General features: G+C 41.6%; 2 protein-coding genes across 10 annotated transcripts in view; one reads left to right on the forward strand and one right to left on the reverse strand.

Annotated features, from left to right (window-relative positions):
- Positions 1 to 1,632: 1,632 nt before the first annotated feature.
- STARD3NL (STARD3 N-terminal like) lies at positions 1,633 to 25,790 on the forward strand. Of its 5 annotated transcripts, none has more exons than XM_083468895.1 (9): positions 1,715 to 1,951; positions 9,003 to 9,299; positions 12,046 to 12,123; positions 13,008 to 13,085; positions 14,517 to 14,570; positions 14,675 to 14,792; positions 15,690 to 15,788; positions 22,814 to 22,889; positions 23,576 to 24,047. In XM_083468895.1, the coding sequence occupies exons 2-8, from the start codon at positions 9,075 to 9,077 to the stop codon at positions 22,864 to 22,866; spliced, it is 705 nt and encodes a 234-aa protein (XP_083325021.1). In that variant the 5' UTR covers positions 1,715 to 1,951; positions 9,003 to 9,074; the 3' UTR covers positions 22,867 to 22,889; positions 23,576 to 24,047. The 5 variants fall into 5 exon arrangements, 4 of the variants coding, with proteins under 4 accessions (XP_083325024.1, XP_083325021.1, XP_083325022.1 ...); XR_014517945.1 differs by having other exon boundaries at positions 1,754 to 1,951; positions 22,814 to 23,037; positions 23,233 to 25,790; XM_083468896.1 differs by having other exon boundaries at positions 1,754 to 1,951; positions 22,814 to 22,893; positions 23,578 to 24,047.
- The window catches only part of AMPH (amphiphysin), a 91,206-nt gene continuing 89,271 nt past the window's right edge, over positions 24,898 to 26,832 (reverse strand). For all 5 annotated transcript variants that reach the window (XM_083468809.1, XM_083468807.1, XM_083468805.1 and 2 more), the window contains one exon: positions 24,898 to 26,379. In XM_083468809.1, coding sequence (XP_083324935.1) covers positions 26,272 to 26,379 — 108 coding nt within the window. In that variant the 3' untranslated portion in view covers positions 24,898 to 26,271. The remainder of the gene's footprint in view (positions 26,380 to 26,832) is intronic.

The raw sequence follows: 26,832 nt of genomic DNA on the forward strand, positions 1-26,832 counted from the left end.
TGAGAAGGCAAGTCCACTACAGATGACAGAAATCTCAAGTTCTTTAACTTAGTTAAAACTATACTGATATCAATATATCATATGACCTCATCATAATTTTATAGTCCCCCCCCCAATACTCAACAAAAAAATGTTCCTTACTGCCCAAATATATTCTGTTTGGATTTGAATATTCTTCCCTATTGCCTGTGCCTACTTTACCAAAAACTCCTTAAAACCCAGAAAAAAGATGTTCTCCAATGCTTGATGCTTTATGAATTGTAGCTTTTCCTTAAAACAAACTTACATGTAAATATTGTATTGTGTATACATATGAACCATTTGGTGCTTGTAATCATGATAAAAAATATTAGAAAATAACAATTGTGCCCATCTACAAGAGGAAAAATGGATATCCCTTACACCCAATGCATAATTGGAACAATGGAAATTAATCAAAAATGCCACTCATTGGTGTTTAATAGACCTAGTTCACACAGCTTTATGTGCTGTATTTTTTGACTGATTATAATTATGAAATTATGAAAACTAACCCGTTGGAAGGGTGCTCAAAACTCCTTCCTCTGCACACCTTCCAGCTTGTCAATATCCTTAAATTGTGGCACCCAAAGTATTCCAGGTGTGGTCTGACATGTTAAGTTGTGGTCCACTAAGACCCCAATATCCTTTTCACATGTGCTATTGGCAAACCATCTTATATTTGTGCAGGTGGTTCCCCTTGCCAAGTGCAGAATCTTGTCCCCACTGAATTTCATTCTACTGGGGAATGGCAGATGAAGATGATGGACTTTTCGGAGCTAGCTGACCTGACTGGAAGAGTCCGCGACCAGAAGGAGGAGGAGTACCAGGAGGAATGGATAAAATTCAAAGACTATTTAGTTAAATATGTTAAGATAACCTAATTGGAAAAACTTGCAAATACCAGATGGGCTTAGGATTTAAATATGTAATGTTAGAGAATAATATGTTTAAAGTTAAAATGGAAAGAAAGAAAGGTGTTAAGTGATTAAGTTAATTTTATGAGAAAATTGGTTTTGGAAAACTGTTACAATGATATACACTGAAACTCAGCCAGGGGGATCCGAGGAAGTCACTTAACAATGTTACTAAGATTGGGTTAAGTACAGTTAAGATATATGTTTGTTTGTCTAAAAAATGTTGGAAAATTAATAAAAAAGGAAAAAATGAATTTAATTCTACTACTGTATTAGTTTGGGCCAAGTTCTCCAATCTGTTAAGGTTGAACCCTGATTCTGTCTTTTGCAGCATTGGCTACCAGTTAGGGGTTTCGTTTCTGTTGCTGTTCTGCATTTTTTATTATGTACTTTTATGCCGTGAGCCCTGAGATCTTCCTATGAAGCTGGTATACAAATTCAAAAATAAATGACAAGGCAACCACTTGACCATCCAATACAGACACGGTCTATGATGCTGTTGGGACTCCATCTCCCATCAGCCCCCGCCGGCAAAGTCCACGCGGAGGGCATGCTGGGAGTCTGTCAACATTCGGAGCCCTCAGGCGGCCCCGCCCTGAGGCTGCGTTTTTCCGAAGACAGGCGCCGCCTGCGTCACACAGGCTCCGCCCACCCCCGGCTGCTGCCAACCAACCGTCTCCCACCCATCCGCTGAGAGCGACCGTTGGCCGCACCTGCTCCGCCAAGGCCCCGCCCCCTGGCTCGCAGGGCGGAACAGAGGCGCGAGCCCCGCCCACTCCCCTCGGCTGCTCGGGCTGAGGTAAATTCGCCGCTGCGCGCGCACCTGCCCCTCTCCGCCTCCGAATCCAGGCCCGCTTTGCCGTTGCTAAGGGAAGCGGCCGCTCGTCGCCTCGCCTCTGCCCGCCCTCTGGAGCGGCCGGGGCGGGGCGGGAGGAGCCGCCCGAGGCGGGGCTTCCTCCGCCAGCCTGAGCCTCCCTCCCCACCACGGCCAGGAGCGAGAGCGGCGGCGCGTCCCGGTAAGGAGCCCTCAGCCCCGCGTCCTGCGCGACGCCCGAGTCCCCTCACCGGCGATAAGGCCCCTTCGCCCCGCCCGGCCTTCGCGGTCGCTTTAGTGACCTTTCCTCACCCCCCCCCCCCCCGCGATAGCACAAGTTAAATTTCACGGGTCACGTCCCTTCTCCCTGTTTCGGTTTCCCTTCCTCTTTCCTGTCGCCAGTGGACCCACCGACCCCGCCCCATGTTTAACCTCTCGGCCTCCCGCCGCCCCCCCTCCCCCCCTCGTCTCCCCTCCCCCCGCGGGAAGGGGCTTGGATGGACCGATGGGCTGGACTTGTACTCCGCTGTGGATGAGCTTGTGCCCAAAGCAGATAACAGGAACCCTTCGAAATAACAGAGCCCTGGAAATGCAAACACGCAAAATACAGAATGTGTCGTTAAATTCCCAGCATCCCACTGCTTTAAGAATCTGGGTTTTGTGAGCTGTCGCAGTTAATGGGGTTGAGGGAATAATAGCAGAATTGCCTCTGTGGCTTGAATTCAGCCAGCAGACGCTGCGGAAATTAGTCATTCGTAACTTGGCTGAGAGATGTTTTGCTTGAAGAGAGTGATGGTTTTTGACTGCCTATTTTAAAACTTTGTATCATCCGAACGTGATTATCTTGATGATTGGGATCTTTTCTAAGGGCTGTTTGTGGAGTGTAGAAACCACCAATCTAATGCAGATCACTGATGAGGATTCCTGTATGAAACATGAGTTTGATGTGCTCATACTTTGTGTTTTTGGATTACAGTGGTACCTCGGGTTAAGTACGTAATTCGTTCTGGAGCTCTGTTCTTAACCTGAAGCACCACTTGAGCTAATGGGGCCTCCTGCTGCCACCGCGCCGCCAGAGCACGATTTCTGTTCTCATCCTGAAGCAAAGTTCTTAACCCGAGGTACCATTTCTGGGTTAGTGGAGTCTGTAACCTGAAGCGTATGTAACCTGAGGTACCACTGTACATCTTAAAATATAACTGCATGAAGTCTTACAAATGAGGTTCCACTTCACGCTTTACAGAGCAGTCCTGATCCCCAGCTAGGAAGGTGCGTGGTGAAGTAGGAGATTGACCTGTGCACCTGAGGCCCATGCACCACTTGCACCAACCATGGCAGAAAGTGGGGACTGGATTTATTTTACATGGTGCTATGCTAGCTCCAGGCTGCTGCAGTTGAAGGCCCCCAAGGACCTAATGCCACTGGTGCCCCACACCAAAATACCACATTTTGAGGCTTTCCTCAGGCTACCATCAGTGGGAGAACCACTGGTAGTAGCTTCCTGCACACTGGGGGCTTCTGCAGTGGTGTCCTTTACCCCCTGCTAGGGCAGAGGACAGCAGAAATTGACAGAGGTCAATTATGATGTCACCTCCATCATAACAACCCCCACCAATAGCAAGAATTAGGGTTTAGAACTGTTCTGTCAGTCTGCCTAATTTTATCTTTTTTTGATCCCCAGAGGAGTAAGGATAAGAGTTGCTTCCAAGTAGTGTCAAAAGTAAAATTGCACAGTAAATTATTCTGTTGCTTAAGGGCATGAAAGATGTATTAGACAATGCTTTTATCTTTCAAGGCGCTCCCAACCCTAATAGTCCATGACTCATCTGTCCTCAGTAGTGTATGTAAACATGTATATCTGCTTAGTGAAATAAGTAGGTCAATTAATCTGAAAAATTTCCACATATTTATAAATAGATAAGATCATGTCTAAAGTATGGTGTTCGGAGGTTGCAGTCTGTCTGTCAGACTTGTATTTGAGAGATGGATAGAGATGCGCAATTACTTCATGGTGATGGACTGTTACTTCTTTGAATGGAAGAATTGTTGCAGTAGCGTGTGATACTTATGCAATATGGTGATGTGGCAGCAGGTGTTTTCTGAGACTAGTTAAATTGGGAGGAGACCAATACCTAGCTAAAGCTGGGAGGAGAGTGGAGCAGAATCTGATGCTGAAAAAGTACGGGCTTTTAACATTCTTCATTGTAAAACTATGTACCAAATTACATATGACTGAATTTTATAGCACAGCCTCAGTAGCCTGGTCTGCATGTAATGTTAACCCATATTTAATGGTTAACTATAGTTTAACATGAATTAGCACTATCCACTGAAAGTCCCCACTTTGCTCCTTCCCTTTTGTGTACTGAGAGCAGCAAACTGAAGCGCTTGGTTTGTCATTTTTGTGCAAACCTGGACTTGTGACTTACTTCCCCTGCCCCCGGCAAACAAATGATGTGGGTAAGCCAAGGACAAACATTTTCTACTGTTTGTAGTTTGTCTAAACAGACACTCTAAATAGATGACTCTTGATGGCCCTGTGGAAATGAGCCAGTTATAATGCTAGACTGTTCTTCCCAAGAGGTTGTTCTTTAGACTGCTGAAGAAGAACACTTGCCAAACATTTTGTACTGATCGCGGAACATTTAATGGTTGCAGAACAGAGTGCAGGGTCATAAATGCTGACCTCAGAACATGATACCATACTTTTCGCTCCATAAGACGCACCTGACTATAAGACACACCTAGTTTTTAGAGGGGGAATGTAGGGGGAAAAATTATTTAAAGGGAGCACTGAGCAGAGCCTGTATGCATCCCAGGCTCTGCTCAGCGCTCCCTTTAATGAGCCGTGTGGAGCGTTCGTGCGGCGCTTGCAGGCTTTTCCCCGAGGAGGGAGAAGGGCAGCTCTTTAAAGGGAGCGTGGCTCTTGGGGGCTTTTCTGGGAGGTGGGGGAAGGGACTGAGGGGCTATCCCTGAAGCCAGAACAGCAATAGGGAGCGCTGTGCAGCGATGCTTCTTGCTGCTCTGGCTTCTGGGATAGCTGTTCAGCTTGCATTCGCCCCATAAGACGCACACACATTTACCCTTACTTTTTAGGAGGGAAAAAGTGTGCCTTATAGAGCGAAAAATACTGTAAGTTTTATATGCGTGTATTAACGTGCTGCTCTTTTATTTGGTTGAATGTGGTGTTTTATAGATGATATATTATCTTACTCAACTTGTAAACCTTTTTGATAATCACAAATAGATTTATTTTTTTTTAACTGAAGGAGGAAATAGGGATATTTTATTATGAGTACTACAATGGTTTCTTGGTTCCTGGGTGGCTTCTTTGTCAAACAGGTCGGCTCCTGAACGCTGCAAACCCAGAAGTAAATGTTCTGGTTTGCGAACGTTTTTCAAAAGCCAAACATCTGACGTGGCTTTTGAGTTGAAGAAGCTCCTGCAGCCAATCGGAAGCTGTCCCTTGGTTTTCGAACAGTTTCAGGAGTCGAACGGACTCATGGGACGGATTAAGTTTGAGAACCAAGGTACCACTGTAGTTGGAAAGCTGTCATTTATGCCAAAGCAGGTTTTGAAAAGGCATTTGAAGGAAGAGAGGTGGTGCCATGTAGGTATTCAGCTACTGAATTCCAGTTTAAGGGCTGAATAGAGAATTGGCAGAAGGTGGTAGGAAAAGTATCTTGATAGGTTACAGCAACAATCCTATGCACATTTTCTTGAGGGTACGTGTCAGGATTTACTTTGAATTCGAGTAAACATGCAAATCACTCCTCCATCTTTGTCATACTTGGTAGAAACAAAGATAGGCCACTAATTTCCATTATATATGTGGAAAACAGACTGAGATAAATGGCATGCCCAGTAAGATTATGAGTTTGGATATTAATGTTAGTGACATAAAGAAGGCTTAAAATAAATAAATCATGTCAGCAAGCAAAATATAGGCACAACATTTCAGTATTTTAGAAGATTCCTAAATACTTGGAAGTTCTTTTCTTTACATTTGGGATTAGTGATGAGTTGACAGTGCAAATGTACTCTCTGCTTATAATGTAAACAGCATACTTTATTACACATTTGACTTGATGATGCTGTAAGCATTCTTGATAATAGAGATTAGTTGCATCTTCCATCTTTTCCAATGTATACCAATTTGGCGAGGAGTATATCTTTAATAATGGTATGTATTTTTGTTGTTTTTACTTACATAATGAGATATGCAGCTAAATAGTTGCCTGTTTAGTAAAAATGTTTGTGTATAAAAATGTTTCTGATTCCACATCCTGACCTATAGTTTACTTCACTCTCCATTTACTTCATTGGATACATTCTCTTTAATTCATTAACACTCTAGCCTATTACCACCCCCCTCTTGCTTCACTCTGTTTTATTTTTAAATTGCAGAAAACCCTTAGATATCTAGAGAATAAGGCACCTGAATTTTTTCTAGTCTGGTATATAGTAAAATTTATCTAGTGACTTGACAGTAACTACTGGTAAGATTTTCTTCCTTCTCTATGTATCCATTTTCATAATAAGCAATAAGAAATTAAAATACTGCCACCTTATTTAGGTATCATGCTTAGGTATCAAGCTTTGGACAATTAATTTTCCAGTGCTTTATTTTTGTGTGGAAAGTTTTCTATTTGCTAGTTATTTAATAACAATGAATGGATGGCAACTGCAAATACAATAATAGGCAAGGTTGGTATTCAATGGTTTTAGCTCTGTTTATAAATACCAGGGAAATAAACATGCTAAATTAGATCACTCTCTAGTGCATCTGAAAATTTCCCAATGCTAACTGAATTTTTAAAATATAAATTAGTGAGAAAACCCACATGGCTGCATTTTTTCCAAACAGTTAATATGTAACTTGACAAATGTAGTGGCATGTGGAAAGTAGTGTTTCTTCTGTAGTCTTTTTATTAGCGGTGTTTGAGTCTCTTTGAATAAGAAGGAAATAATTAATTGTTGGTTCCCTCAGGTCTGTTTATATATAATGGTTGCATTAATACAATAAACATAAATTAATATTGAACTTCAAGAATGAATTAATCTCCACTCATTTTCAAATGTGAAAATACATAATGAACTGGAAAAATGCTACTCTCATATCTCACCTAGCTGCAAGTGAGACACCAGGAAAGGTATGCAGCTGAGTATCAAGACACATCCCAGTAGCTATGGTACGTCATGAATCTAGGCAATGAGGCTTAGCTACCCACTTGTTAACTCTGCTGTCCTTTAATATTTACCACCTGCACTATATTGGTATGTCCAGATGAATGAGGAAGTTAGTGCAAAATATTAAATAGTCCTTCCTTGAATAGGAAATTGTATACCTGAGGCCCGTCCTTTACCTGCCTTTCTCCATGCCCAGCACTTCAAAATACTCTAGCACTGGCTTGCCAAAACATGCTATTGTTTTCCTCTTGTTTTGGCTTCATTGCTGTTTCTTCCACCTTTATTCTTATCCACCAGGATGCCAAGATTCCACATTGCAGGCAGCAAAATCTTACACAAAGTTCCCACCAGTTTGCACTAAAATGACACAAAGTTGTACGTTCCGCCTATTGTGATCTATTGTGGCTGCTCCACCAAGTGCTTTCAGATTGCTGTAGTTTCTGGTTCTGCAGGCCTGGCAAGGTCCAGATTAACAGAAGGTTCTATCTTCAACTGGAAAATATATTTAAAAAATAGACTTCCAGTATTATACAGGCTGGATATGAGAAACAATGTCATTGAGCAGTTATGTCAGAGGTGCAGTTATTTTTTCTGTTCTTACACTATGTATGAAAAATTAAACATTGTTTCCCTGTAATGATCACACTGGGGAGAAAAGCATAAAAATAATATTTTGTTCCATAAATGTAGGAATAGAAGAATACCAAGTTGTCCTGTAACAAAATGTTGCAGTGCACTCCCAGCTCCTAACAGGAGTGCTGTTTCAGCTGCCAACCCTGAACCTGGGAGTGTTTTGTTTTTTTCAAAAAATCTTTTGGTGCACAGTTTTCTGTTACTAGTGCATACTTACAGGATACTGTGAACTGGTATGGGGACTAAAAAAATATTATTTCCCTTCTTTGTTGCTTTTCAAATAGTTTTTTGATCCACCTCTTATCTGCAATAAAACAGTGCACTACAGTCATACCTCAAGTTGCGTCGGCTTCAGGCTATGTCTTTTCAAGTTGCACCCTGTGGCAACCCAGAAGTACTGGAACAGTTACTTCTGGGTTTCGCCACCCGCGCAGAAGTGCTAAATTGCGCCGCACGCACAGACGCAGCACTTCTGAATGTGAACGCTTCGAGTTGCAGGCATGCCTCCGGGACAGATTACGTCTTCAACTCGAGGTTCCACTGTACATTGGACTGTTGTCAGTCCCTCTTTCATAGTCAAGTTTCCCCAGCCTGCACTATGAGTATAATATTAATGGTATTGAAGTGGCATTTTAAAAACGTTTTAAAACTCTTAGTAATTATTTTGGGAGATTAAATAAAAATTGAGTTAGAAATGGTTGCTACCTTTTGGTGTGTGTGAGGGGGAATGTGAACACAGTGATGTACAACCACAGCTACACTAGAATCCTTGATTTCTCTAGGCAGCGATAATTCTATCCTGGAGGAGGCAAAACTGCTCAGATTGGATCAAGAAGTTACTTCTCCGAATAATAAATTGCAGTGGTGCCCCGCAAGACGAATGCCTCGCAAGACGAAAAACTCGCTAGACGAAAGAGTTTTCCGTTTTTTGAGTCGTTCCGCAAGACGAATTTCCCTATGGCCTTGCTTCACAAGACGAAACGTCTTGCGAGTTCTTGCGAGTTTGTTTCCTTTTTCTTTAAGCCGCTAAGCCGTTAATAGCCGCTAAGCCACTAATAGCCGTGCTTCGCAAGACGAAAAAACCGCAAGACGAAGAGACTCGCGGAACGGATTAATTTCGTCTTGCGAGGCACCACTGTACTTTAGCATTTTCTTCTGTGCTCTCCAGTGTTCTGTAGGTTGTAGAAGTTCATGGTGCCATTTTCCCAGCATCAATCCCCCCCCCCCAATCTGCAGTCTTACAGGCTTCTTCATATTTAGGTTGTCCCCCAAGAATGTAGAACTTCCTCCCCACCTTATATTTGCCTGGCAACATGTCACTCATTTGAGCTCACTTTTATTAAGTTGTGATGTGTTTACATGATGAAGTAGGGCTTCTTTATTAATAATGGTCATGTTGACATGACTAATTGTGGAATTTTTTTTTCTAGAGAAATCTCGTATATGGATAAGCCTGATAGTGATGTTGAAACTGGAAAAAAGCTGCTGTAACCAAAGACAGGATGAGTCGGCTGTTAGACGATCAAGAAAATGCCCATGGCAGCAGTCTGAGCTCTCATCCTTCTTTACGGGATGTTCATTCCATCAACCCAGCACAGCTAATGGCAAGAATTGAGTCTTATGAAAGCAGAGAGAAAAAAGGCATATCTGATGTCCGAAGGACTTTCTGTTTGTTTGTCACCTTTGACCTCTTGTTTATAACCTTGCTGTGGATAATAGAGTTAAATGTGAGTGTCTTTCAAACTGTACTTCTGACAAAAGTTTGGATCCAGAATAGTGAGCTTCTCTAGTCTTTGCTAAATTAGTATCTTGAAACTGAATTTTATTTATGAGTTGTAACAAACAAAATGAACCAGTTCAGCAGTGTAAGATTGCACTGAATTTTTCAACCATTTCTGGAAGGTATTTCACTCTCAGTTCAGATGAGTAAGAATGTCCAGAATAATAAATAAGAACATTTTGCATTCGACTATGAAATATAATTGAAACAGTAATGTTAAGATGCAGATTACATCATGGCTTACCAGTGTTGTGCCCAGTGCTTTTTTTCTAAAAACATGTTTAGGGGTACTCTCATTTCCGTACCCATATTGAAATACTGCCCCTCAATGAGGCCAAACTTAGATTCACAAAATGTTTTGTGGTATGCATACCCAGCACGCCCCCCCCCCCAAAAAAGCACTGGATGTGCCCAAAGAGGTCTTCCCTGGCAACCACAGGATCCCTCCCCTGAAATTATGCTTGAACAAAGTATTCTATTCTAGCCAATTGAAGGGCTTCCTTCATGTGTACTATGGGGTGTAAAGCTGGGGATTTGTGTGGTGACTGGGACTGATGGGAATTGTAGTCCCAAACAGCTGGGGGTAACAGGTTGGGGAAGGCTTGTCTAAACTGTAGAATAAACATTTTCCAACAGCCTTTGATGTTGACAGAAAGGCCTGGATCCAACAAATTGTGAGCAGAAAAAGGCTTTTGCACCCTGCCCCTGAAAAGTGAGGCTGGAAGGTTAGAGGGACTTATGGGAAAAGAGTGAACAGATTAGATACGGAGGAGGAGGTTGGCATGAATTGCAGCTACAGATCACCTGTGTAAGCAGAGATGGCTTCAGTTTGTGCATTGCTACCTTCTGTATAAGTGCTCAAGTAGGCTGGTACTCCACCATGTTCCTACATATCAGAGTTTTCATCAGGGAGCCACCATGATGCCAGAATTTTATGAATTTCTGTTCTGTAAACTCTCTTGGATTATAGATTCAGGTAGGTAGCCATGTTGTTCTGACACAGTCAAAATAAATTTAAAAAAATTAAAAATTGTCCAGTAGCACCTTAGAGACCAACTAAGTTTGTTCTGGGTACAAGCTTTTGTGTGCATCTGAAGAAGTGTGCATGCACATGAAAGCTTATACCCAGAACAAACTTAGTTGGTCTCTAAGGTGCTACTGGCCAATTTTTAATTTTTATTTATTTATTTCTCTTGGATTAGTTGGCTATAAATCTGTAGCCTTCATAACCAGTGCTGCTTTGTAAGAGCCTAGTAATTTAAATGTTGGGTATGCAGTAGGCCAACTGCTCATACAAGAGCATGGTGTGTTTGTGAATAATTGAAAATTTGGCTTCATAACCACCCTAAATGTTAAGGTAAAGGGACCTCTGACCATTAGGTCCAGTCATGGCCAACTCTGGGGTTGTGGCGCTCATCTCGCTTTACTGACTGAGGGAGCCGGCGTACAGCTTCTGGGTCATGTGGCCAGCATGACTAAGCCGCTTCTGGCGAACCAGAGCAGCGCACGGAAACACCGTTTACCTTCCCGCCGGAGTGGTACCTATTTATCTACTTGCACTTTGACGTGCTTTTGAACTGCTAGGTTGGCAGGAGCAGGAACCGAGCAACGGGAGCTCACCTTGTCGCGGGGATTTGAACCGCCAACCTTCTGATCAGCAAGTCCTAGGCTCTGTGGTTTAACCCACAGCGCCACCCGTGTCCCATAACCAGCCTACTCATTTGATAAAAATATGCAAGGAGTATTGTAAAAGGCTCTTTATTTATTTACCTAGGTAAGAAAGAGGTGTGGAAGAAGTTTGATTTTGTCTGCGAACAACACTAGGGTTTTTTTTATATGAGAACTTTCAGCCAGTTAGCTTGTGATACCTGTACATGTATTAAAACAAATATGCTAAGGGAGCATTGAATCTTTCTACATAGTTTGTATAATCTGTCTGTAACCAGCAGCAATTAAGCCAATTCATGACTTCTAATTGCATCTTCCAGTGGTAGCTGGCAAGTGATCTTTATTTTATATTATGATAAGTTCCTGTTCACAGTAGTTGATTTTTGGTGGAAGTCTTGAACTGCTTTGTTAATGCATCTGGTTACACAACAAGTCTGTGTTCACTTGCATGGCTGTAAATGGCCATAATCAAGAGAATGGTGGTGGAAGTGGTGAATTGTGTGTATACATGGCAGGCCTTTCCTTCTTTCTGATAAGCAAAGCACTAATGTTTGTGACCCTTGCATATGAGATTCAGCCTTGGATCTCTAGTATGATTGAAGTTAAAATGCCAGGGTGGGCGTATTCCGGGGGTGATTTGTGCTGCTCATACAGTAGTCTGCTTGATCAAAAAGGGTAATGGAACCGTGAACTTGTATTCACATTTGAAGCTCTTATTCCATGGAAGTAAAAATCTTGTTGCAGTTTTCCTTTGCATGGAAATGGAGCTGTGACTTATGTGTTTGTGGCTCCCATCTTACATTGCTCCTGTGAGTAGACTTCTTGCACGAGTCTCTTTGGTTTTATTCTCAACTCAGTTCTGCTATATTGTTAGGACCCAAGTGATTTATTGTATGTATGTTTTGAATTGCTTTGCACCATGTGGTTTTGGTTTTTGAAAAGGAGAACCACAGAACTCTGCTGAAGTGCTTTCAAAAACTGAAAATTAATTATGTTAATAGCTTGATCAATTCTGTTTTCTGTAGGTAAATGGAGGCATTGAGAAAACATTAGAAAAAGAAGTCCTCCAGTATGACTACCATTCTTCGTACTTTGATATCTTCGTAAGTATTTGCTTCCTGTATCTTAATTCTGTTTTGCAGTGGTACCTCGGGTTACATACGCTTCAGGTTACATACGCTTCAGGTTACAGACTCCGCTAACCCAGAAATAGTACCTCGGGTTAAGAACTTTGCTTCAGGATGAGAACAGAAATCGTACTCCGGCGGTGCGGCGGCAGCGGGAGGCCCCATTAGCTAAAGTGGTGCTTCAGGTTAAGAACAGTTTCAGGTTAAGAACAGACCTCCGGAACGAATTAAGTTCTTAACCCGAGGTACAACTGTATTAGTAATTATAATGTAAAGTAGTCTTGTGAAACTTGCCTGAATTGGATACCTAAAATTGTTTCTAAGAGTGGACAGGATATTTGTCAATTACACTCTCAGAATTTTCTTATTCTTAATGAAGTTTCTATCCGCTTGAAGAAGAAACTCTGCTCAGCAGTATTGCTCAAATGCAGTTTCAGTGACTTCATGAAAACGAAAGGAGGAGAACTGTAAAATCAGTGTGTCACACAGAAAATGTTTGTTGTCATCTAGATTGTGAAGAAATCACTTACAGTAGTACCTCAGGTTAAGTACTAAATTCGTTCTGGAGGTCCGTTCTTAACCTGAAACTGTTCTTAACCTGAAACACTACTTTAGGTAATGGGGCCTCCTGTTGCTGCCGCGCCACCGGAGCACAATTTCTGTTCTCATTCTGAAGCAAAGTTCTTAAGCCGAGGTACTATTTCTGGGTTAGTGGAGTCTGTAACCTGAAGCGTCTGTAACCTGAAGAGTATGTAACCCGAGGTACCACTGTATATAATTTTAGTTTCTGATTATTATTATTTTGTTCCTTTAAAAAATGACCTTAATGCCTTTTTCTCTCCCTCCTCCTTCCTCTATAGCTCCTGGCAGTCTTTCGGTTTATGATTTTGATACTTGCATATGCATTGTGTAGACTTCAACACTGGTGGGCAATAGCTGTAAGTAGTAGACTTCAAATTAAGTTTAAAAGTTGGAAGATTTTGAAAAATGGTATTTAGATGATACGGTGTGTGAGATGTAGCTCTCGTGTTCTACTTGCATTTGCACTAGCTAACAAAAATATTTCCTCTTGCATAACTCTTAAAGGTAAAGGGACCCCTGACCATTAGGTCTAGTCACAGACGACTCTGGGGTTGCGGTGCTCATCTTGCTTTATTGGCCGAGGGAGCCGGTGTACAGCTTCCGGGTCATGTGGCCAGCATGACTAAGCCGCTTCTGGTGAACCAGAGCAGCGCACGGAAACGGCATTTACCTTCCCGCTGGAGCGGTACCTAGCTATCTACTTGTACTTTGACGTGCTTTCGAACTGCTAGGTTGGGAGGAGCAGGGACCGAGCAACGGGAGCTCACCCCGTCACGGGGATTTGAACCACCGACCTTCTGATCGGCAGGTCCTAGGCTCTGTGTTTTAACCCACAGCGCCACCCACGTCCCTTTGCATAACTCTTACAATGTGCAAATTCATGTCAGTGGAGAAGGGACTTAGTTAGCCACGAATACCAGTTATGTGCAAGACAGGCATCAACTTTGCCCAACTCTTTGTGTTAAAGATTTGTTTTCTGAGGAATTTGAAGAGAAATTGTGTGCTTGTGTTGTTAGGATTGGTTGGATTTACTTTCACAAGGTGGGAATGCATATAGTATATTGCAAATTACACATGCTTTCAAATGGTGAGCAAAGTTCTGTGGGTGTCCTGTGGATGCAAATTCCTCTGTTGGGAAACTCAGAAGTATGGAAAGTATTTTTTAATCTTTGGCCAATACCATTTACGACACAATCCAAACACAAGATCTGCCAGAATGATCAAGTTTAGAATAGGAAGCTCTTGTGCTGAGCTGGGAGTCAGTTGGGGCTATGCTTACTTAAATTCCCGCATCCCAACTCAGCTGGGGCTCAGCTGTTAGAACTTAAGCTGAAGGAAGCTGCAAAAACGTGACACTGCGGGTGCAATGAGGAGAGACTTTTCTAAAACTTTCTGCTCAGTGATTTGACATAGCAACTTGGTGGAACTTATCACTGGCAAAAATGATGTTATAATTCAACCTATTTTAAAGGCCCATTTCTCTTCTGCCAGGCTTAGGCTGGCTCAGCTGGCAGTAGTCCTGCCCCTGAATGGAGCTTGTAGTAGGGGTAATTTAAACTGTCTGAATTTAAGTCAGAGAAAACTCCACCAGTTTCCTATACTTAGTAGGATTGCTCTGCCCATTTATTAAACACCCTGTGGCCATAACATTAGCAAACAGTGAGATTGCTGAGTATTGCTTAGAGCTTAATGAGGACAATTGTAGTTATGTGGTTAACTGTTATGGTGTCGTGCTATGGATTTCAAAAGTAATTTGTTTCTTTCATAACTCTTAATATTTCTTTCAGTTTACAACAGCAGTAACCAGTGCCTTTTTATTAGCAAAAGTATTTCTGTCCAAGGTATGGATTATAACAGTGAATTCTAATTTATATCATGTAACTGTTTTGCTGTGAGATGTTTTGACATAACTTGTTCTCTCTCCTCTTCATGTATCCCCTTTAAGCTATTAACTCAAGGGGCTTTTGGCTATGTATTGCCCATCATATCTTTCATTCTTGCCTGGATTGAAACCTGGTTCCTAGACTTCAAAGTTTTACCACAAGAAGCAGAAGAAGGAAACAGTAAGTTTCTTTACAGTGCAGTTAGCAGTTGCCCCAGGAAGCGTCTTTACTTTATAAACAGAAGGAACTTCAAGTACACAATATTCTTACATAGGGCTTGAGGGAGAGTGATGCTGTGGTATCCACAGAATAAAATTGTTATAATGACTTTCCCTGAAATACATTCATACAAGAAGGACATTTAAAGATTACTGCAGTTACTGCTCTTTTTAGGGGCTGTGCACTGAATTCAGGTGAGACCCAAATCCCAAACCAAATTGGACCTATTGAAAGGGATTCAGGCCTTGGATGAGTTGGGTTGAGATAGCCACATATCACTGTGAGTCAGATTTGTTGACTTAGGGATCCAGCGCTGTCAGGGTATCAGGCATAAAGAAGAGACAAGGCATGGCCTTTTCCATGAAAAGGCTGAGATCTACCTGACCTCCAGTTGTGTCTTCCCAGGAGAAGGTAGGAGCCTGATGCCACCTGACTCTCCTTCCTGCCGTACACCCTACCCTGAAGGGATTGATGCCTCCACTCAACAGCTTTTGTGCGGCAGCAACAATCTTGTGCAGTGCAAGGTGTTCCTTTGTAGGGTGGCTTCCCTGCAGATAACTAACTTGCAAACTGCACCTCACCTCGCATCTTTCCTGTGTGCTCATTTGGAATCAGAAGCTGCTTGCAAAGGGCCACCCTCTAGAATTGATCCCCTATTAAAATAACCAAAGCCCCAATTAAACATTGCCATGCTCCCAAACTAATTTGGGACCCGTATTTCAGGGTGGGTTGGCCTGATTCCCCCCCTCCATTGGAGCCACGGAGAAATTGGGGGACTGTGCACAGCCCTAGATTTTAAAAGCTGGACACTTCCTTTGAAAGATACTGTAGTCATGGAATGCTTTCATTTCCTTTCAGGACTACTGTTGGTGCAGGATGCCTCTGAACGAGCTGCTCTTATTCACTCGGGACTCCCCTCTGATGGACAGTTCTATTCCCCACCTGAATCTGAAGCAGGTACTGAGGTTTTTCATCAGATCAAGATAATGCATGGCACTTTAGGGATTGATTTTATTCAGATTTCAATTGTCTCATTCTTTTTGACTACAGTGGTACCTTGGTTTACGAACTTAATCTGTTCCGGAAGTCCGTTTTTAAACCAAACGTTCTTAAACCAAGGCGTGCTTTCCTATAGCAGCGGGGGACTCAATTTACAAATAGAACACACTCAGCAGGAAGCTAACCATGTTCTTATTCCAAGGCAAAGTTCACAAACCAAAACACCTACTTCCAGGTTTGCAGCGTTCTTAATCCAAGTTATTCATAAACTAAGCTGTTCTTAAACCAAGGTTCCACTGTATAAATATTAAATATTGTAGTCAAAAAAGCTTGAAGGCCTGCAGTCAGAATAAATTAATTTAAAAGTTGGCACCTGCATTTATTTATGATATTTGTACAGTATCCTGCATTTCAACCAGCCATTACAATACTAGTTCAATAAAATATCCAAAAATCCACAACCATAATAAAATACTGAAAGCAAAATCTATAAGGTCTAGAAAAATTATCTGACATCTACTGGAATCAAGTGCTAATACTGGCTTCAAGTACTTTTGCACTTTTGTGTCTATTTGCAGGTACAGAATGTAATGATGGATTTAAAAGAGAATTAAAGACAGATTTACTGAGGGAAAATATGGCTCCAAGTAGAGATGTAAAATTTCCGGAAATTTTGAAGCCATGAGAAAAAGATGTCCCCCCCCCTTTCCTGCAGAAAAAAAAATGGAAATTTTGGAAAAAATGAAAAAAAGTTCAGGGTGGAGTAGTTTTACAAATTGCGTGAAACGTAGTGTATATAAAAGTACTATGCTTGCATTAAAACAGGTAACCACCCTCCTTTCCCTCAAAAGAAACAACAAAGCAAGAAATCATCAACATAAATAATAATCAGATTATCAGTATTTAAGCTCCATAGAAGATCTACCTTTTGAGTAGTGCTTTAAAAAAACAAAACAGAAGACAAAACATATACATGCAGTTTATTTTCTCTCATTTTCTGAACTACTATCATTTTCCATTTCTTCTTCCTCTTCCTCTTTGTTATTTTTCTCATGGACTTCTTAAAAAAAAAAAAAAAAAGCTTTGGGGAAAAACAGGAAAAACCTGTTTTTTCTGGGGGGTTTTCTAGGCCTTCCCATCTCTACTTGAGGACAGCCGGGGCACAGCATAAGGCAAATTTTTTGCATGCCAGGCCCAGAAGGAACCAACATCCACTTACTGAATAGTATGTTGCACTAAGGCTCCAACTCCGTTTGAAAGGAAAAGATGTGTGTGTGTTTTTAAAATTGAATTTGTTATTATATGTTATAAACCACATGATGGTAAGAGAGCTTTCTAAACAGTTTACAAAAATATACAACACAACATTAAAATGATTGATAAAACACAGTTAAAAGCAAGTATTTAAGAGTATTCAAAAGATGATTAAAGTCAACAGTGGTTAAAAGGAAGTAAATCGCATGCAGCTTCTACGTGTTCAGATGGGCTGGCACTAACGAAAACGTTTTGAGCAGTTACTGGGAAGAGTACAGTAAGATCACCTGCCTGGTGTCAGTTGGCAGGGAGCTCCAAAGCTGGAAGGCCTGAAAAAAACACACCAGAAAAATGGGGGGGGGTTTTCCCCATTTTCCCCCCAAAACCATTTTAAAGGAAAAATTAGGGGGGAAATAGTGTGTGGAATATTAAAAGTACAGTGGTACCTCGCAAGACGAAAAACTCGCAAGACGAAAGGGTTTTTGGTTTTTTGAGTTGCTTCGCAAGACGAATTTCCCTATGGGCTTGCTTCGCAAGACGGAAACGTCTTGCAAGTTTGTTTCCTTTTTCTTAACACCGTTAATACAGTTGCAACTTGACTTCGAGGAGCAACTCATAGCACGCGGTGTGGTAGCCTTTTTTGAGGTTTTTGAAGACTTTGGTGATTTTTGAAGCTTTTCCAAAACTTTTCCGAAACCGTGCTTCGCAAGATGAAAAAATCGCAAGACGAAAAAACTCGCGTGACGAATTAATTTCGTCTTGCGAGGCACCACTGTATATCAAACTATTTTTTGCATTTTTTCTGGAAAAAACCGGCTTTGGAAAAAGGGGGAAAACCTGGTCCCACCCTCAATTTTTTTCTGGGTTTTTTCCCAGGCCTTCCTATCGCTATTCCTGCCCTGAAGGGCTTACAATCTTTAATTTGGCACAGGGAGGGAACAGAGGAAGGTTGAGGTCTAGGATGTATCCTGAGTCCTGCTGCGAGACATAAGCCAGGGTCTGTGAGTTTAGACTTTGGGATTCCCGGACATTTCCCATCTGTAACCTCTTCCTCCCTTTTTGCAATAGGGTAAGTAAGGTGATTCTATTAGAATTCCCAAGTGAATGTCAAGCAGGGAGGGAGGGGGGAAGAGAGAGAGTGGAATTCTGGTGGAGACGGAAGGTTGGAGGAGGCTTAGAAAGGGAGAGGAATGTTGGGCGGGGGGGAGGTTGTTGAGAGTCGGTTGAGAGCGGTGGGTTCTAGAAGGAGGGCACTTGGTGGGAGACATGAAGCTGGGCTGGGCAGCTCTTCAGGATCAGTAGTAGGATCAAGTGTGCCCATCAGTGATCATGAGAAGGAAATCTGAAGGTAGGAGCAGCTCTGAGGCCCAGAGATGATGAGTGGCATAGAAACATTATTATTATTGTTATTGTCACCCGTCACTGGTGCGTGTGGCTTGGCTTCCTGACTTGACTTGTCCACAGATGTTGAAAGCTTGGCAGGTCCTCAGCTGTGGTCCCCAGATTATATTTTCTGTTGTGAATATCTGGTTGCTTACAAGGTTGAACCATATGGCCTTTCCATGCCTCTATTCTCTTTAAGGTTGCTTTCACATCCCACCTTTAAATCACAGGGTCGTTCCAGTAAAATGGCAACATACACACTCATTGATCCTAAACACATTCTAGATCTTTTTAAAGAGGATTTCCCAAAGTTTCAGGATCTTGCCCCTGTGTGGAATGGGTTTTAACAGGAAGGAGAGTATACATTAATTGAAATTTATTCCTCCAGACACCCACAAATGTGAGATGAACAGAGTTTTAAAATCCCCTCTTTAGCAGCAAAACCAAGGAGTTAGGCTGCGAAACCTTGTTTGGAGCAAGTTCACTTCAGAAAGACCACTTCAGAAAGAATCAGGCAGCAAGCTGAGAACTTTAAAAATACGCCTTATTTTATTATCATACATTGATTCACAGCAACAGTAGCGATAAAAACTGCAGGCAAAATACTGTTCTGGATTTGCAGGGGACACCCCTAAACCTGGAGATTAATAAATGGTAGGATTTTGAGGATTTGAAGTATTGAAGGGAAGATTGGAGGTCAGTGGGAAAGTGCAGGCTCCAATTTCTTTCCAAGCCAGGGCCTCACCTGGGATAGAGACAGAAACATGCCAAAGGGGGTTGATGGCCCATCGGAGAGCCAGGGAGAGAGGCCTTGGACTCCAGGGCTGCCCTGCTGTGGAGAACAAGCCCCTCTTGACAAGACCCTGCTGTCAGATGCGGATTCCCTCCATCCAGACGGAAAGTGGCAATAGGAGAATAAAGCATATTTCTTGGAGCGCTGACCGTCTCTGTGTCTCCAGTCTCCCAAGGAACATGGACCCTGGGTGAGTGCCTGGACCCCCCTGGCGTTGGTTATGTAAATGTCAGTTTTCTTTGGCGGCACCCAACTTTTGTAACAAAACTGAAATTTACATAACCAATGCCAGGCACACGCGGAAGAGGCATGTCTGCATCCAACACGGGTCCAAGGAAGAGGGAACATAAAGTGCACCATGCTCCTTTCACACAGGACCTCACACAGAGCCCTCTCTGCCAATTGCATTTCTAAGGTCCAAGCCCCTGCCTGTCAGCAATGCAGCTCTGCAGACTGAGACCCGATGGATAGTGTGTACACAGCTTTGGTTTTAAGGGAAAGGCCTCTAGCGGACTTCAGCTTCCACAGGTCAGGAGCGTAGCAAGATTTATTTTGGTTATTTCTTTGCACCATCACTGCGTTTGACCCTTGAGAAAGAGGTTCCTGCCCCGAGGGGGCTTACAATCTTTAATTTGACACAGGGAGGGAACAGAGGAAGGTTGAGGTCCAGGGTGTATCCTGAGTCCTGCTGCGAGACATAAGCCAGGGTCTCTGAGTTTAGACTTTGGGATTCCCAGACATTTCCTATCTGTATCCTCTTCCTCTGCTTTTATTTTCCTTTCTGTCTCATAGCTCCTAAGACAGGTAGGCCGCAAAGGCTCCTGTGGCTCCGCGAAATGAAAGAAGGGGAGGACGCCACGTGTAAAAATGGTATTTTGGAAGTTGTGGTATGTTAATTCCATGGGGAATCCATTCCCCTCATGTGCCAGGAGGTTGTGGCGCCAACCTGAGCGAAACAGGACTGGGGTGGGGGGAGCAGGCCCGTCTTGCCCCAGCCCCTCGTCTCCCTTCTTTTGAGCCAGGGGTTAGGCCATTGTGTGCCCAGGCAGGAGCAGCGAGCGTCAGCAGCCAGTGGTGACGTGGGCATGGGCAGCAGGCAGGGGTGCTTGTTCAAAGTCATGAAGGCTGTATAGTGGTACTTTGGTTTGCATACGTTTTGGATTACAAACACATCAAACCCAGAAGTGTGTGTCCGGGTTTGCAACCTTTTTTTGTATTACAACCCCTTTTTTGGGATTACGAACAAATTTTTTTTCTTGGGTTACAACCTGTTTTGGTTTACAAATGGACCTACGGAATGGATTATGGTTGTAAACCAAGGTACCACTGTATATTTTACTTTCAGTATTAAAAGCAGCATGCCTCTGAACAAGAACAGGAAAGAATCATGCCTTGCTCATGGGTTTCCTATAGCCACCTGATTTGTTGCTATGGGAAACAGGACGCGGACTGGATAGGTTTTGGAATAACACTGTCAGTTATGTTTTCAAATCCTTTAGTATGCAGAATGAGCAGCATTTAGCTAGTGCATCTTGGTTAGAGAGTAGATTTTACTTGTTGGGAGCTTGCGTGCGTGCGTGCGCGCGCGCACACACGCGCACACACACACACACACACAGAGATACTTGTAGGTAAGAAAATAATACAGTTGTTTATTGTTGCATCAAACAGTTTCTGGTTCTAGTCTAACTAGTCTAGGGAAGAACGAGGCAGCCATGCTTGCTCCTTTGTTCTCTTAGAGCAGGCCTGTCCAACTGGCCGATCGTGATCTACTGGTCGATTGCAGGCTCCTCCTGATCAATCCTGGTTGATCGCATGATCTTCAGCAATCAACCAAACAAAAACAAAGTTTGATGAAGCCTCCCCCCAAAAAGCTCAATAACTCTGGTCAATCCAATGGGTAGATCACTGCCAGTTTATTTATATTGGGAGTAGATTTCAGTCTCTTGGAAGTTGGACACTCCTGTCTTAGAGGATAGGTTAAAGATGATCTCTCATCTTGATGTCCGAGAGACAAGTGTGAGAAGAAAGTTAACAGGGTGCAAGTCTAAAGTTTTAAAAGGTTTGCAAAGCAGCCTGCTACCTCTGTGTTCTGCCTTATTCATATGTATGTTTGTTAAATAGGTGATATTGGCTGTATGACTGTCACTAGTGAATGTCAGTAATACAGTGAATTTTGGATTGCTTTGGGGAATTGTGAGGAAATAGAATTGGAATTAATTTTCTTTTAGCTCCATCTAGTGGTGAGCAAAGAAAGTGATGAGCATTAGGCTCTTGGGAGCTTCAGTTACTGCAGGAGTAGGGGACACAGTTATGCTGAAACAAATCAAAGATCATTATTTTGTAGCTGTGATACTGACTTTGAAGAAACAATACTTTTTCTAAACACTATTTGGTGTACAGAAGGACTGAAGCTGATTTTCTCTGTAAGACAATAAAATTATTGCAGATACATAACTTGATGCTTGCGTAGATTTTAAGGGAATTACTTAACCACTCTCCCGCAAGAGAGATCATTGTTCCATTCTTGGGGGCTGGAAGTGGATCCCTATTATCATTCTGAACATATAGTCAGTTCAGTATTCTGCCTTGTACTGAGTTTTGCCATTGGTCCATCTATCTCATGAATGTCAGTGACTCTGCAAGGTCTCAAGCTGAGATCCTGTTACTCTTTTACTGTAGATGTCAGTAGTCGGCATGTAAAACATTTATTATACTGCTGAGCTATGTCCTTCCTCATCCACTAGTAGAAAAATCATTCAGCATATTAGGGATAGTTTTAAAAAACCACGTTTGCCCTATTCCAAAAACTAGAATGCCTTTACCATGTCCATCTTAATTTATATGTTCATAATTCCAGAAAACCCAAATACTCACATGACCTGCCTTATAAAAATCTAAACTTTTGCATTTGTAAATTAGTTATGCTACTGCAAGGCCAGTTTTTGATTTAGGGTGCTGCAGGTACAATATATATCAGTCCAACTCTTTTGCTTTTTTATTTCACCATATATTTCATGAGAATTGTGTCTTCGTTTCAAATGAGAGGCTGGTGCCAGAATATATTTTCGAGACTTCATAAAGCTTGTGCCAGTGATGTTTCCAGAGAGCTGCTGTTTATGCATTCAGATGGGTTTTTCAAAGAACCAGAGATTTGCTTTCAAACCAATCATAGTGGTGAGCACTTTCACTGTCTGGTAGGGATAAGGAAAGAATCCTTAACACAATACCATGGTTTTTGCTGGAGTGGGCTTCTGCAGTATCTCATTAATATGTTATTTTTCTTTGTTGTGCACATTCCGTAAGGGAGGGGTGGCCCCAGATAGTAGCCCAGGAGTGTGGGGGAATGGTACCCGTAGGATTTTCTTCTACATTTGCCATGTACGGGTGTGAGTGCCTGCGGTCTTTTTTTCCCTTTTTTCCTCTTGAATTTTAAAGGTGAGGCTTATATTCAGACCAATACGGTATTTCCCCATGATGATTGATATATAATGTAAAAAATTATCATTATGAGCTTCATTTTGCATTATAACTTTTTATTTGGGTTTTTAAGGATCTGATGAAGAATCTGAAGAAAAACAGGACAGTGAAAAACCTGTTGTATAGCAAATATGACAAAAAAATAATAGGTAAGTTCTTACATTTGAAGCACTGGGTCAAGAGTTTGTCCACAATTTAGCAGCTGTAACCTGCATGTTCTCCTGTCCCAATGTGTATTATTTATACAATTGGCTTGAAGATTAGACTATAGATTGCTAAACCCCAAATACTACTGCAGTGGTACCTCGGGTTACATATGCTTCAGGTTACAGAAATAGTACCTCGGGTTAAGAACTTTGCTTCAGGATAAGAACAGAAATTGCATAGCGAGACCCCATTAGCTAAAGTGGTGCTTCAGGTTAAGAACAGTTTCAGGTTAAGAACAGTCCTCTGGAACGAATTAAGTACGTAACCAGAGGTACCACTGTATAGAACAAATTTTCACTGTAGCATTTTATTTCTGTGCGCTTTACTTGCGCTGTTGAGTAAGAAAATAAATTTGTCTTATATTGAAGACATAGATACAGGTTGTGAGGTTAGGTACAAGATACAGCTGGGTATCGTGTAACTACATAATTAAGCAGCAGATAAACCTGCTCTTGGCTGTACAGTTTCAGCCAGTGGTTGAATGTTCCTCTATCCAGCAAGCCCCTGTGCAGAGAAAACAGGTGTGGTTGGGAAAAGGTTCCCTTCTCCTTAACTCCAGTTTTGAAGTGTGGTGGTGTTTCAGTTTTGCTGGCTGTCTTGCATTTGAATGTTTGGCTTTCTATTTCAGAGTGAAAACCAGAATGTGGAATTACTCAGAATTTGCTACTCTTGGAACTGTAATGAATGATGACTATGTTTCACTTATTATTGGAACTCATAGCAGAAACATTTATTTATTTATTTATCAAGGGAAACTATCCCTGGGCTCTGTTAATACCTCACCAATTCTGTATCTCATATGAGAGAATGACTGAATCATGCCTAATAGGAAAAAGTGCTTGTGTGTAATGTATCAATGATGCTTGATGATGCCCATTTTCTAATGACCAGGAAGCCACTGGAGAATGGCGTACTTGTGAATCTAACCTATAGATGTAATAGTATATGAAGTAATACTTTATGATGAAAGTCTCATCTAATGAAGAATTGGATTCACAAAATTGTTAATGTCGTCCATTTTACTTTTTATTTTTTAACTCTTTTTTAAAAAAAGATGGAGATAAGCGCTCCTTGTAAATTAAAGGAACACATTAATAAGATGTGTTTGTGTGGTGTACATTCTCAACATGTGAGGGAAAGCCTTGCCTCCTCTTAAATAGAACTATAAACTATTATGTTAATGTAAGGTTTTGATCTCTTGTGCCTGATGATAAAATGGAAACAGCAGGCTTAGTGCTGCCAGTTTCTAAGCCATATGGATTGCTTTGGTCTTGTTTTTAAAAATGTAAATGCCAGCTGATGCAGTTAACATTCTGAAAATTAGAGACGTGGTAAAACTTTATCAGTATGTTTTCTAAGTAGGGCTGGTTATTTGAAACAGTGGGTCACATGAATGGCTGTGTACATTGTCCAGTACAAAAAGACTTTCTAGTTAGAGCAGACAATGGGATATAGTGTCTCTGATTGGTTGGTGTGGGATTCAGCGTCTTGCCTAGAGCTTGTAGATTAAAGAAGCTAAGGGGGGAATGTATTGCCAAAGTCTGTTTAATTTTCAGTAGGAGCTGCTCTTGTGATTTTCTTACCCCATGTAGCCCAGAATACAACTATAGCAGAGCAACACCCATGGCATTCAGATACGGTAGGAATTAAGCTAAAAGGTAGCCATTACATATTAAGTGCGTAGATGCCATGAAGCAGAACTCTTGCAGAAGTGAGACTTGATAAATCACAAGGCTGCAAGGACAGTCATGGTTGTGCCAAATGAATATGGGACAGTGACTTGGTCATTCCTGCGTACTAACCCCACATTCAAAGGCTTCATGCCACATTCCCTGTGCCTCTGATTATAGATTTTTGTCTGCAGAGCAAGTACTAGTTGTGAAGCCACTTGCTTTGTTTTCATCAAGATGCATAGGGAGGATATTTAATACACACAAGCAAATGAAAAAGTACAAGTGATGAGAAGCAACTGAGCTGCTTCTGGAGCTGATCAAAGGTTTATTTCGAATGACACAACACTGGAAAACATAATAGTTACATATGACTTATTGATACAGAATACATTTTTTAAACTTTCAAGGGATTGTTGAAGGTGTGCTGCATAAATACATATAGTGAAAATATATTGTGTTTATCTTTTCCTTAGATTAGCATCTTATTTAGTCATACAACCCATTCCATTTTTAAAGTAAGAAAATTAGCATTATAACACCCTTTATCATAATTATCTTATCCCTAGGTATAGCAGGTGGTAATATATAGGCGATTGAGCCATGCCTTCCCTGGTGTTTTAGCAGGTTTGAGTTTGATAACATTTTTGTCATTTTGGAATGATGATTTTGCATTACAAATGCAGATATTACTGTCTTAATATTTTGGCAATGGAGCAGCTAGTTGCCAGTTGGAACATATATTTTTTACTGTAATGCCAGACAATCGGAGCAAATGCCTGTATGAACAAATACTACATCAAGGAACTACAATGTTGGGTAAGATATGTGCAAATGCATATAATCAGTGGTGGTCAACCTTTTGGGGAGCATGCCATAAATCAAGGCCAAAGTATGATAGTATTGCTTTAGGGCACATTATAGTACATAAGCAACTCATACCCATTTTGGCGTTTCCTTCTAGTCTAACCTAGGCAGCAAGCAGGCGTGTGTAGCCTTACTGTCATAACCAGATGTGTGCACCCTCCGATTCCTGTCCAGCTTTACCTCAATTCCTTCCTGCTGTCAATGTCACTCTGGCACATATGCTTCTAGTTGGCCACCTATGATTCTTATGCTCTATATACACATACAATGCATCTTCATGTGTCTGTCTGTATGTATGTATGTATGTATGTGCGTTTGAAAATAACATTGAAAAACTTTGCAGGTTTTTTTAAAAACACACTCAAATTAAAATAGCTTGACCTCAGTACTACAGGATTACTTACTAATCAAGTCTTCTGCAGTGCAGCAACTCAATACAATACAATTAGTGCAGAGAAGTTAAGGTTCTGGTATTGAGGAGGCTAATCAAGATTTGCATGGGAAAGGATCAGGTTACAGGATCACCATAGCTCTGACAAAGTACAAACAAACCTGTTGCCACGTAAAAGTGAACAAATAAGGACATTTTTTTCCACATACTGTTTCAGAATATGCTAGCTTTAACTTCTTGCAGTCATGCTCATTTGATATGTGTCACCAAGTTTTTGTCTGGCACCAGTCTGTAAACCATGACAGCTCAACTATAAAGGTGGGCTCCTGTGTATTGGAGAAATTCAGAATGCAAGGACCGAGCTTACTACCATGTATATTATGCCTGAGCTGAGAACTACTTCAAACAACGGGTGAAGTTTTCAGGGAAGAGTCCTTTATAAGTAGCTACATCCTTGTATTGAAGCCAATCGGATTCCTTAATCCCTGTTAACCATCCTGCTTCCTGCAAGGAGAGAGACAGAAACGTTTCCAGTTTTCAAATGCCTCTATTATAAAAGTCACATTTATATGTATTGCTTAAACACGTCAAAAGGCTTTGCCTAGCAGAGAGAAGTCCAGCATTTGAAAGGCAGACTTAAAAAGTCTAGTCACATTATTTCTGAGCCAAAATAAGCAAATTATTTATGGTAGATCTCCAATCAGTTTAAGCGGCTATCGTTCACTGTAAAGGCGCTTCCAGACAACCGCTCTTTTCAGGTGGGGCTCAATCATATACCAGCAAATTCAGGAAGTTGAATTAAAGTTGATTTGGTGCTGTTGCAGAACAAAACAAGCCCCCCCCCCCTGATTTTTTGTTATAGGGCAAGTGATGGGAACAATAAGTGTGGGATAACACTTGACACAACATCATAAAACATGCCCACAAACAAATTTAATAACCATACACCAAGATGTA

The sequence above is a fragment of the Podarcis liolepis genome (assembly GCF_965112155.1).
Source record: "Podarcis liolepis genome assembly, chromosome: 12".
In the NCBI taxonomy this organism is placed as follows: domain Eukaryota; kingdom Metazoa; phylum Chordata; class Lepidosauria; order Squamata; family Lacertidae; genus Podarcis; species Podarcis liolepis.